Here is a 12,159-nt window from a genome sequence, read left to right as displayed (position 1 = left end):
CCATTATTATTTTAATTTGGCATGGGAAAGGGAAATATGGAGAGAGAAATCCAAAGACAGAGAGGGGGAGAGGGAAAGACCGATTGAGGGAGAGAGATTGGGAGATGAGTGAGAGACGAAAAGAGGGAAATGAGGGGAGAGACAGACAAAGAAAGGCAGAGAGCGAGAAGATGAGAGATTATTGAAGTTGTTTTACAGAATGGAGAGTTGTGATTGAGCTGATAAAGGAAGTAATAATAACCATTAATAAAATTAGAATAGTAAAAGGTCAGACACCATATCTGGAGAAGGTCATTGAGAAAAGCTGTATTAAACCTCTCTAGTCTCACTGATGAGCCTCTATTGACACACACACACACACACACAGGCTCTCATACTGACGCACCACAATTAGAGCTGAGAGCAAGCATTCTGCAGCTTTTTTCCCTTTTACAGAGACCGAGCCAAATATCATCCTCCAATTAAGGAGATACAATTTAAAAACAGCATTCCTCCTTTCCAACTGACTGCTGTAACAGTACAGCACATGCAGTAGCTCCAGTACACCCTTTACCTTAGATGGTCTATAGTACCGAGCAGAGTGCTTTTTGTTGGTTTCACGTTTTATTGTTGAGTACACAAGTACAGTGAAATGTCTTTCTTGCAAGCTCTTTCCCAACAATGCAGTAATCAATATCAGTAGTAAAAATATTATACTTAAGCAATAAGGCAGGAGGGGGTGTGGTACAGTATATGGCCAATATACCATGGCTAAGGGCTGGTCTTATGCACTACGCAATGTACAGTGCCTGGATACAGCCATTAGCTGTGGTATAATGGCCATATACCACAAGACCCTGAGGTGCCTTATTGCTATTATAAACTGCTTACCAATGTAATTAAAACAGTAAAATAATGTTTTTGGTCATACACGTGGTATATGGTTTGCTATACCACGGCTTTCAGACAATCAGCATTCAGGACTCAAACCACCCAGTTTATAATATAAAATAAGTAAAGTAGAACAAAAACACATTAGAAATTGATGGAAGAACACGAGAAAGTAAGTAAGCTACAGTATACGGGGTCAGTGCCAGTACCATTTACGATGTGCAGGGATACTGGATTGGTAGGGGTAAGTTGACTAGGCATCAGGACATATGATAAACAGAGTAGCAGCAGTGTATATGGTGATTGTGTGTGAGTAGAGTCAGTATGAAAGTATGTGCGTGTTATGGGTGTGTGAGCAAAATAAGTGTGTAAGTGTCTGTGTTGGAGTGTCAGTGTGTATGAGTGAGTGTGTATAGTCCTGTGAGTGTGCATAGAGTCAGTGCAAAAATTTTAATAAAATAAAAGGGTCAATGCAGATAGTTTGTGTTGCCATTTTGTTAGCTATTTAGCAGTCTTATGGCTTGGGAAAGGAAGTTGTTCAGGAGCCTTTTGGTGTCAGACTTGGTGCTCCGGTACCGCTTGCCATGCGTAAGCAGAGAAAACTATGGCTTGTGTGGCTGGAGTCTTTAACAATTTTCCGGGCGTTCCTTCCACACCGCCTGATATGAAGGTTCATCAGTACCAAGCGCTGATGCAGCCAGTCAAGATGTTCTCAATGGTGTAGCTGTAGAATTTTTTAAGAATTTGAGGGCCCATGCCAAATCTTTTTAACCTCCTGAGGGGGTCCCAACTGTATGTGTGTGTGGACCATTTTAAGTCCTTACCTACTGGGCACAAACTGGTTGAATCAATGTTGTTTCCACGTCCTTTCATTGAAATTACATTGAACCAAAGATGTTGAATTGACGTTTGTGCCCAGTGGGTAGTAATTTGGACACAGAGGAACTTGAAGTTCTCGACCCGCTCCACTTCGGCCTCGTCGATGTGTTGTCTCTTTATAGCTATGGTATGACAATGTTTTAATTTCCTGTCACATGCCTTCTAGAGCAGGGAGCCCTTTCATCTCTTGAGAAACTATTTCAAAATCAACTGCAGTATCATGTACATATTGAATTACTAAAGGGATTTTGTTGTTAACGCTACAGATGATCTATGCATTTTAACATCAATATACAGCCGTATCCCTGCACTTGTTTTATTGACAATATAATTAGATAAGTAGAGTATTATGTAGTTTATCAGTACATCAGCAGGCCCATTCCTCATTTAATTGTCATTCATTGTGTTCTAGGTCTAACCAGACCTTATCACGGAGGTAGTTATGGTACCAGAAAACAATTCAAGGATGTATTTTGAGAACAGAAAACGCTGAGCGTCAGCGGCAGTACATTTAGTTGCTAGGCTCTTAATGCTCTCTTAGTGCTGCTCTTTTCTAAAAATGAGTTTGACAGCAGTCAACAAAGGAATAACTCCTTCCTAAGATGCTTTTTTCCCCATCACTTACCTGAACACAAAAGATCAGCTAGCCCTGTAAAGGCAATGGCCCATGATATTTGGAAACCGAACAACCCCAAGGTTTTTATTTGAACTTCACATTCTTTTTGTTGGAAGCACAAAAACATCTCATAATTGACATCTCCTGCTGCAACGCCAGCCAGTCAACATTACTGTGCTTGATGCAGTAAAAAGCTAGCCTAGGGGTACTTGATATTGTCCAATCCTTGCTGAGCCAGTGAGGGGTCTTGTTTGGTCTTTGCCCATTGTTTCTCCCTCTCACTCTGTAACGTTAATGGTCCACACTCTCAGACACACACAGGGAGCTGTGGCTTTGCCAAATCCACACCACTTGGAAGCAGTGTGAATACAGAACAGTGAGACTGCTGCATATGGACACCACGTACAGTACACAGACACTCCAGCCAGGTCGCTCAAGATCCACTGCAAAATTCGACGTCTGTTCAGGTAAGCAGGACATCGGAAGATTACTTCAAAACCTTCCCCTACGGGCAACGGTGAGCACTATTACCATCAAGCCGTGAGCTCTGGCACCGAGGGTTGTGTGTTCAATCCTAGTGCTAGAATTAATGCCTAAACTTAACAGTGCAATTGCATTGTTTTAACACTAACCCAAACCATAACCCCCTAGAGTCAACTGACGCACCAGTGCGTTAATCTAAGTAACATAAAAGAATCCCCATCCAAATCCATCAGTTTACACTATCTGTTTTTTGCTTTGGATGTGTCTCGATCCACCACATCCGACGATGTCCCGTGGATCAACAGTAACAGCGGAGAGAGCCCGTCAAAGAGATCATAATGCCACAGTGTGTGTGGGTGAGTGCGTGTGTCGAGACCCCCACCCCATTCACAGCTTAGACTTGTATTAACCCTTAATTCAGAATGAATGCCTAAACTTAATTTAACTTTGAAATTTGACATTTATGGACAAACGTCAGATTCTTCAGTGAGACTGTGAGAACTTGTTGCACACACAGAAATGTGTATGCTGAAATATTTTAAGAGATGACCTTACACTACAGCAACATTCACGTGGAAGCTTGAAGTCAATTAATAACAGGGATGTTTACTAAGGGGATTTTTTGGGTTCATCTCAGCTCTCATGTAGCCCTGTTATGAGGGATGCTCCGGTGGCTCAACAGTAACGCCGGAGAGAGAGCCCGTCAGGGAGCTCATAATAACACAGTGTGTGTGTGTGTGTGGAGACCTCATTACACCTCGGCAGACTAGAAGACTGACTGCAGAATGTTTTCTGGCCCTTGAGCCCCGAGGAACAGATAAACAGATGATAGTCCAAGATAATGAGTAATAGAAGATGTCACTAATGGCCCTATCGTTATAGATCCTCCCGTCTGTGTTTTAAAAAAATAATCCAATCTCACAGATTATTTCTCCCAGCAATATCTGCTCATCTGTACAGAAGGAATCGTTATTTCCAATTGGCTCTTCTTATTACCTGTTGAGATCAATACATACCAGTCCAGTAGCATGGTCGAATGGTCAGTGAGTTTCCCTCTACCAGTTACTCCCTGACTCAATGGTGCCGGCCCTAAAGACACCCTATTCCGTAGAGTGCCCACAGGGCTCTGTTCAAAAGTAGTGCTCTATTTAGGGAATAGGGTGCCATTTGGGACACATCCAGTGTGTTAATTAATGACTGATGCCGCAGCTGACCAATGCAATTGGAAAGAGTCTTGAGGAAATTGAAAATAACTTACTCTTAGCTTGGCTAAAAATGTTTGTTGTGTTGCAGGTTAAGTGTGTGTATAGTGGTCATAAAGCACAGGTTTGTCTGAGTAACGGCACCATCACTCACCACTTTGTCATTCTTACACTCCAGTGCTAAAGCTATAAAGTGTGGTCCATGAACGGTGCTATTTCACCCAAATATAATCAGATGATATTGAGGTGATATTGTTCAACGTACTCACCGTACTGTAACACGTTAATTAAGTTTGTGTACGTGTGTGTGTGGGTATATGCATGTGTGAGAAAGGGAGAGTGAGAGAGAAAGAGATGGACAGATTCCCTCAACATCAACCATCCCATGTGACATGCGATCATTCTTTGGCATGATGTTCCTCAGCCGTCTGTCAGGAAGAGACTAAATGAGAGTAGACATGCCTGTGGAACTCTTACTGACGTGTAGTCTGACATGTGTTCTCAAACAGACTGGGGCCCAAAGGCTGCTCTCTACTTTCAAAATCCCAGTCTGATGCCTCCCTCCTCACAGAAGCCACATTTAAACCTGGGGCTAACATAAGTCCTTTGTCCTGATCTTATCCATATTCGGATTGTGCCCACATTGCAGCCATTACACCAACACATGGTAGAAAATGTGTCTCTTATCTGTCCACCGTGTCTGCATTGTGGCCAGATATCCTGGTCCCTCTCTGTATGCAAATTATTTGACAGATTATTTACAAATAATATTTATGTATTTATTTTAAGACACATATTGATGCCGTAAGTCAATGGTGTCACCTCTCACTGTCCAGATCCGTCTACACATCACAATGCGTCTTTTAATCGTCTACATCTGTATAAGAACTTGGGCACAATCAGAATGTGGACAAGATCAGGACGAAGGATGCATGTTAGAACCAAGTATACACATAACTAAACACAGCAACTCCTGCTATAGCCAGCCAGTAAAGACAGCTTGTCTTCTTTTTCTGTGGAAGAAGAATCTTTAGAAGAATATAAGAGGTGGTCATCCCTTTAGACAGCCAGTCCTTGCCCTGCCCGACCTAACAATAAAACATAATTTTTTTTAAGCAAACTTCTCGTCCTTACAAGAGCTGCTGCATATCTTCTCATCTTCACTGACCTCCCACAACACACATAAACTCAGCAAAAAAATAAACGTCCTCTCACTGTCAACTGCGTTTATTTTCAGCAAACATAACATGTGTAAATATTTGGATGAACATAACAAGATTCAACAACTGAGACATAAACTGAACAAGTTTCACAGACATGTGACTAACAGAAAGGGAATAATGAGTTTTTTTCACTCTGGTTGCATACTTCCTGACGGGCAGCCCCCAGATGGTAAGGGTAGGTAACAACACATTCGCCACGCTGATCCTCAGGGGTGCGTGCTCAGTCCCTTCCTGTACTCCCTGTTCACTCATGACTGCACGGCCAGGCACGACTCAAATACCATCATTAAGTTTGCCGATGACACAACAGTGGTAGGCCTGATCAACGACGAGACAGCCTATAGGGAAGAGGTCAGAGACCTGACCATGTGGTGCAAGGACAACAACCTATCCCTCAACGTGATCAAGACAAAGGAGATGATTGTGGACTACAAGAAAAGGAGAACCGAGATTGCACCCACTCTCATCGACGGGGCTGTAGTGGAACAGGTTGAGAGCTTCAAGTTCCTTGGCGTCCACATCCCCAACAAACTAACATGGTCCAAGCATACCAAGACAGTCGTGAAGAGGGTACGACAAAACCTATTCCCCTCAGGAGACTGAAAAGATTTGGAATGGGTCCTCAGATCCTCAAAAGGTTCTACAGCTGCACCATCGAGAGCATCCTGGTGGGTTGCATCACTGCCTGGTATGGCAACTGCTCGGCCTCCGACCGCAAGTCACTACAGAGGGTAGTGCGTACGGCCCAGTACATCACTGGGGCCAAGCTTCCTGCCATCCAGGACCTCTATACCAGGCGGTGTCAGAGGAAGGCCCTAAAAATTGTCTAAGAATACAGCCACCCAAGTCATAGACTGTTCTCTCAGCTACCTCAATGTAAGCGGTACTGGAGTGCCAAGTCTAGGTCCAATAGGCTTCTAAACAAGCCATAAGACTCCCGAACATCTAATCAAATGGCTACCACAGACTATTTGCATTGCCCCCCCCCCCCCCCCCCCATCTTTTACGCTGCTGCTACTCTCTGTTATTATCTATGCATAGTCACTTTAATAACTCTACCTACATGTACATATTACTTAAATTACCTCGACTAACCGGTTCCCCCGCACATTGACTCTGTACCGGTACCCCCTGTATATAGCCTCGCTATTGTTATTTTACTGCTGCTCTTTAATTATTTCTGGGGGGTATTTTTCTTAAAACTTTCTTAAAACTTCATTGTTGGTTAAGGGCTTGTAAGTCAGCATTTCACTGTGAGGTCTGCACCTGTTGTATTCGGCGCATGTGACAAATAACATTTTATTTGATTAAGCTAGTATTTTACTGTAAAAGTAGGTACAGAAATGGGCATTGAAATGGCATTGTATTCCTGGACAAAATATGTTCATGAACAAAATACAAAACATATAATGCTCATTTATAGATATGAAAATTAAGCTGACCTGACAACACACATTAGACTAGCAACCATCAAGCTGGTATTGTCCTGTGACTGAATACTTGGAATTATGTAAATCAAATTCATGTAAATGTCACCACAGAAAAAGGCTTTGTGAATGTCCATGGATAAAATACAAAACATGTCATTATCATTTATAGATATGAGAATGAAACATTGCTCTGTGGTCTTGTTTGTTATCTCATGTATGGGGCTAATGCTAATCATAGGATATATCTGACAGTGGACATCATCCTGTAATCAGTGGTCACATGTAAGGGGCACCATTGTGTGTGAGTGCTCTCACAGTCAGAAGAGGTGAGTGAGCACAATGCATATTCACTGTGATGTGATTGCTATATTATTGCACTAAACATAGTTCAAATGGCTCTAATAGCACAACCTTGCCGGTATGATAATTATCTGGTTTGTTAATGCGCCAATGTGCCCATGCAACCGGCATACACTCCATACCCCACAAGACATGCCACCAGGGGTCTCTTCACAGTCCTCAACTCCAAAATGGCAGCGCACAGTATTAAACAGAGCCGTGATCACATGGAACCTTCAAAAAACGGAACGGAGGTGACTGTGAGGGGATACACACAAACACATGCACACACAGGCACACTCTAACACAGAAATGTGTTGGGTGGTGTATTGTTTGTTTTCTTTTTTTGTTGTATTTTTGGTATATCGTTGTACTTAAAATTTGTGTGATGGTCCTTGTCTGTCAGTGTATCAGTGTTTTGTTACTTGTCATGTTTTGTGTTTTTTTGGTGGACCCAAGGAAGAATAGCTGCTGCTTCTGCAAAAGCTAATGGGGATCCTTATAAACACTTTTTTTTTTAAATCCCACCACATTTTACTCAACCCTTCACGTCTCATGTTAATTCAGGAGCAGTCACTTCTGCAATCAGAGAAAGCAGATTGGATCATTCATTGGACTATGGTGTTGTTGGTGGGTAAAATATAACTCTCGTTCGAGGAGGGTTCTATCTTCCCATGGTTATTCATGTATTTGATTGAACGAGAACTCACGCCATTTTGACCAAAATGGCTATTTTGTAAATTATTAATCTTATGTAGATTTGGAGTGCTCAATAATGTAGGCCTAGCAGTCTGATCTGTCAACACTGCTGCAGTTGACACATGTCGAACCACATGGGGCTGATTCAAACTGAAGGCGATGTTAGACTGTGCTGCTAGGCAGTACTCATATACAAGTAGCTCATACACCACAGCTCCACAACCCTTTGACAACGCATGTGTGTTGCATATATATAGTATATCACCTTGACCAGCTATATTTACAGCTACTGCACTATGTAACCATCCATATGTAAATTCCTTGGGCCCTGTTCATGATCTTCTGTTCATCAAATGGAAAATACTAAATAGTTGCATGTGAGCAATGGGCCAGAACAGCACTAAAATAGAGATTTGTCCTCCACAGAAAATGCACCGCACATACTTAGCGAAATATATGCAAAAAAGGGTAATAATAAATTTGGTACATAGTTTCAATAGATTATTTACCAAAAAGAGAAGGTTATGAGGGCAGGCGCAAATGAGGCAAGGAATTTAATTCCCTAGAGTAGTGTATGTAATATCAATGAAACTTATCAAGGCTCACACAAGGTGATGACATTTGCAATATGATACAAGAGCACTTTTGTGTGACTTGCCATTTGAAAGTTGTATTTTCCCATTAATGTTTTGAAAGTGCTGGCTTTCAGAATCCCTGCATTTAACAAAGGCCAGCGCCCCGTAGCCATCTATACATTTCCTATATATTGCCCCTGAAGAATTAAGTTGAGCAGAGCATCTTATGAAGGCTTTATGACTTTCATGAGGATATCGAGATCCATTTTGTTTATACATCAAGTCTTCTGGTGCATGAAATTGCTTTTTTTCTCGTGTTTCCTTTAACAATAAAACATAATCGCGCCGTGGCCGTACAGTCTGTGAAAATATTGGTCAGGGTGACGAACAAACGTTAGACGAGACCATTAAAGATACGTCAGTGGCACAGAGGGAAATAATAGGAGTGACAAGGACATTACTTCAGGCCCAGTGGCATCAAGCATCACGTGTATGCTGCATTAACTGTAAAGCAGACCTTTCCATGTTGGTCATCAGTGAACACATCCAATTCATCACGTCTAATCCATGACGTCTAATCCATCACGTCTAATCCATGACGTCTAATCCATGACGTCTAATCCATCACGTCTAATCCATCACACCTAATCCATCACGTCTAATCCATCACGTCTAATCCATCACGTCTAATCCATCACGTCTAATCCATCACGTCTAATCCATCACGTCTAATCCGTCACGTCTAATCCGTCACGTCTAATCCATTACGTCTAATCCGTCACGTCTAATCCATTACGTCTAATCCATCACGTCTAATCCATTACGTCTAATCCATCACGTCTAATCCATTACGTCTAATCCATTACGTCTAATCCATTACGTCTAATCCATCACGTCTAATCCATTACGTCTAATCCATTACGTCTAATCCATTACGTCTAATCCGTCACGTCTAATCCATTACGTCTAATCCATCACGTCTAATCCATGACGTCTAATCCATGACGTCTAATCCATCACGTCTAATCCATGACGTCTAATCCATGACGTCTAATCCATGACGTCTAATCCATGACGTCTAATCCATTACGTCTAATCCGTCACGTCTAATCCGTCACGTCTAATCCATTACGTCTAATCCATCACGTCTAATCCATTACGTCTAATCCATCACATCTAATCCATTACGTCTAATCCATTACGTCTAATCCATGACGTCTAATCCATGACGTCTAATCCATGACGTCTAATCCATGACGTCTAATCCATCACGTCTAATCCATTACGTCTAATCCATCACGTCTAATCCATTACGTCTAATCCATTACGTCTAATCCATGACGTCTAATCCATGACGTCTAATCCATTACGTCTAATCCATGACGTCTAATCCATGACGTCTAATCCATTACGTCTAATCCATGACGTTTATACTTCTGCACTTCTCTTCTTCTATTCTCATCTCCTTTTCCACCCTACTTTTCATTTATGCTGGATGCACTTGTTTTTCACAGTCAAGTATTGTGTGTGTTTTTAATAGAAAATGCGCAATAAGACATGCTCTCTTACTAACCTCTTAAATTATATAAATGAGTTTGGGTGAATTTTGGGTCCAGTAGCCAGGAATATTTTTTTCATACATACAGAGAAAACACAGAGTAAGTGTTTTCAATAAGCCTAAGGTCTGTTTAGCTCAAAGTAAAACACTTGAAAGTAATTTAGATTCTTTACCTACATACAGGTGAGACCAATCTGAGTAAAGAAAGAGGTTGAATAATGAGAAGGGTGCTTCAGGGTCATTATATAATGTAACTAACTACACCATCTGCATCTCCTTGGTTTCTCACAAAAACAATACGCCTGGCTGACCAAGGAGAGGTGCAGAATCCCCAAAGAAATGATATGATCATTTCACATCCACATAGAGCTGAGATTGTGTATACATAGGAATACATCTTATGAAGGAGATGGTAATACTCTACCACCATTAACTTTATTAATATTACTAATTATTTATTTCAATAACAAGGTGGTTTAATTTTTGGATGATCCCCCAAATTAGTTACTTTTTTAATGATCTTTCACCCATAACCCAGTGGGGAAGTTGGTTAAAATGACATCCTTACAACTATATTATAACCAGGTTGTAATGACATCATTTCAAACAGTTTGGCCTGCTGGGAATTAGGTTGTAGAACTATATGTCATTCGGCTCCCTCCCAGTTCCATCTGCAGATATACCGACCTACATGACCAATACCAAATCCTTCCTCTCACAAGCAGAGAGTGAGATATAATATTCATTGTTTTCTCTTCATCTTTGTCCCAGTTTTTGATAGGAGGGCAGGGTTTCAGAGAACATGTGTGAGTCAGTGAGCAAACCCTATTCAGTGCACCCACATCATCTTTTGTAAAACCATGATGAGCTCATGACTAAATAATTGAACTGGTATCTCTGCAAACTGGAGAACAAATGTTCACCACCAAGCAGTTAGTGAATATTGGAACACTTTGGAGACTCATCCTTTAGACCAAACAGCTGGGCTATAGACTGGCATTTTCATTTCTATTGGCTTTCATTTAGAACACGCACACAGACTTGAACACTCACCCAGCATAGGCCATTCTTGTAGCTGTTTGTTATCATGTCTAGTGTCTCCCACAAACTCTGTCTGAAAAACGAGTGATTACTGTTTATAGCTTTTACTTTGAAGTCTCATAGTGGCTTTATGTCCTTTATTTTTTCCTTTATGTCCATTATTTTAACTCTAATTTGTTCCTGCAGGACTTTTTCCATGGCTCCTCAAAGAGATCACCTCTCGAGATTAATTTCTGCTTTGAAGTTTTATATTTTTATTTTACATATTGAAGAGCATTTGCTCTTGACTTGATGATTAACTACATGAAAGCTGATAATGCATTGGATCAAAATGAAAAAAGTTAACATTATCTATTTAACAGGCATAGCATAGACCTGATCTGTTTCACTTGTGCTTGTCTTCACCCCCCTCCAGGTGTCGCCCATCATCCCAATTGTCCCCTGTGTATTTATACCTGTGTTCTCTGTCTGTTTGTTGCCAGTTCGTCTAGTTCGTTCAAGCTTACCAGCATTTTTCCTGTCAGCTCCTATTGTTTCCCAGCCTCTCTTTACTAGTCCTCCCGGTTTTGACCTTTGCCCCTCCTGACCCTGTACCCACCTGCCTGACCTCTCTGTCTGACCCTGAGCCTGTCTGCCGTCCTGTACCTTTGTTCCACCTCTGGATTACTGAACCCTGCCTGTCTCTGACCCTGAGTCCGCCTGCCGTCCTGTACCTTTGCCTTACCCTGGATTTTCGACCCCTGCCTGCCTTGAACTGTCTTTGCCTGCCCCTGTTTCTACAATAAACAGTGTTACTTCGACAGTCTGCATCTGGGTCTTACCTTGATCCCTGATAATAGGTATTTACTTCACACACCAACTGAGAGTAACATTATTATTAAGAAACTATATTGATTCTGATGACTTGGAAAGATGTTAGATAGCATGATTTGTACCAATTTTCAGAGGAGTGGTCAGGTTAGTGCAAGACCTTAATACATGAGATGAGGGGTATCTTCAGATGAGCGAAGTATTAAAGTGATGTAGATGAACATCAAAAGGTGCTGGGGGACTTGTGCTTTGTGAAGGAACATGAAACAGAACTTCCTGCAAGCGAGGCCCATTATGTATTTCTCTCATAGAATTTTAACGAGCTCTGCTCTGCTCCGTCTCCTTCGTCTCTCCTCTCCTTTCCTTCCATCGGCCCAGGGAGTGGAGGCTGAGCAGTTTACTGTCTACAACCCTCAGCCTGACTTTAATCTGCT

General features: G+C 41.6%; 1 protein-coding gene across 2 annotated transcripts in view; it reads left to right on the top strand.

Annotated features, from left to right (window-relative positions):
* The window catches only part of LOC139553381 (proton-coupled folate transporter-like), a 56,767-nt gene extending 45,044 nt beyond the window's left edge, over positions 1–11,723 (top strand). For both annotated transcript variants that reach the window (XM_071365654.1, XM_071365652.1), the window contains one exon: positions 11,331–11,723. In XM_071365654.1, coding sequence (XP_071221755.1) covers positions 11,331–11,406 — 76 coding nt within the window. In that variant the 3' untranslated portion in view covers positions 11,407–11,723. The remainder of the gene's footprint in view (positions 1–11,330) is intronic.
* Positions 11,724–12,159: the final 436 nt, after the last annotated feature.

The sequence above is a fragment of the Salvelinus alpinus genome, chromosome 25, assembly GCF_045679555.1.
Source record: "Salvelinus alpinus chromosome 25, SLU_Salpinus.1, whole genome shotgun sequence".
NCBI lineage: Eukaryota > Metazoa > Chordata > Actinopteri > Salmoniformes > Salmonidae > Salvelinus > Salvelinus alpinus.
Note: the sequence above shows the minus strand (reverse complement) of the source record. Positions and strands in the feature narration are given on the sequence as shown.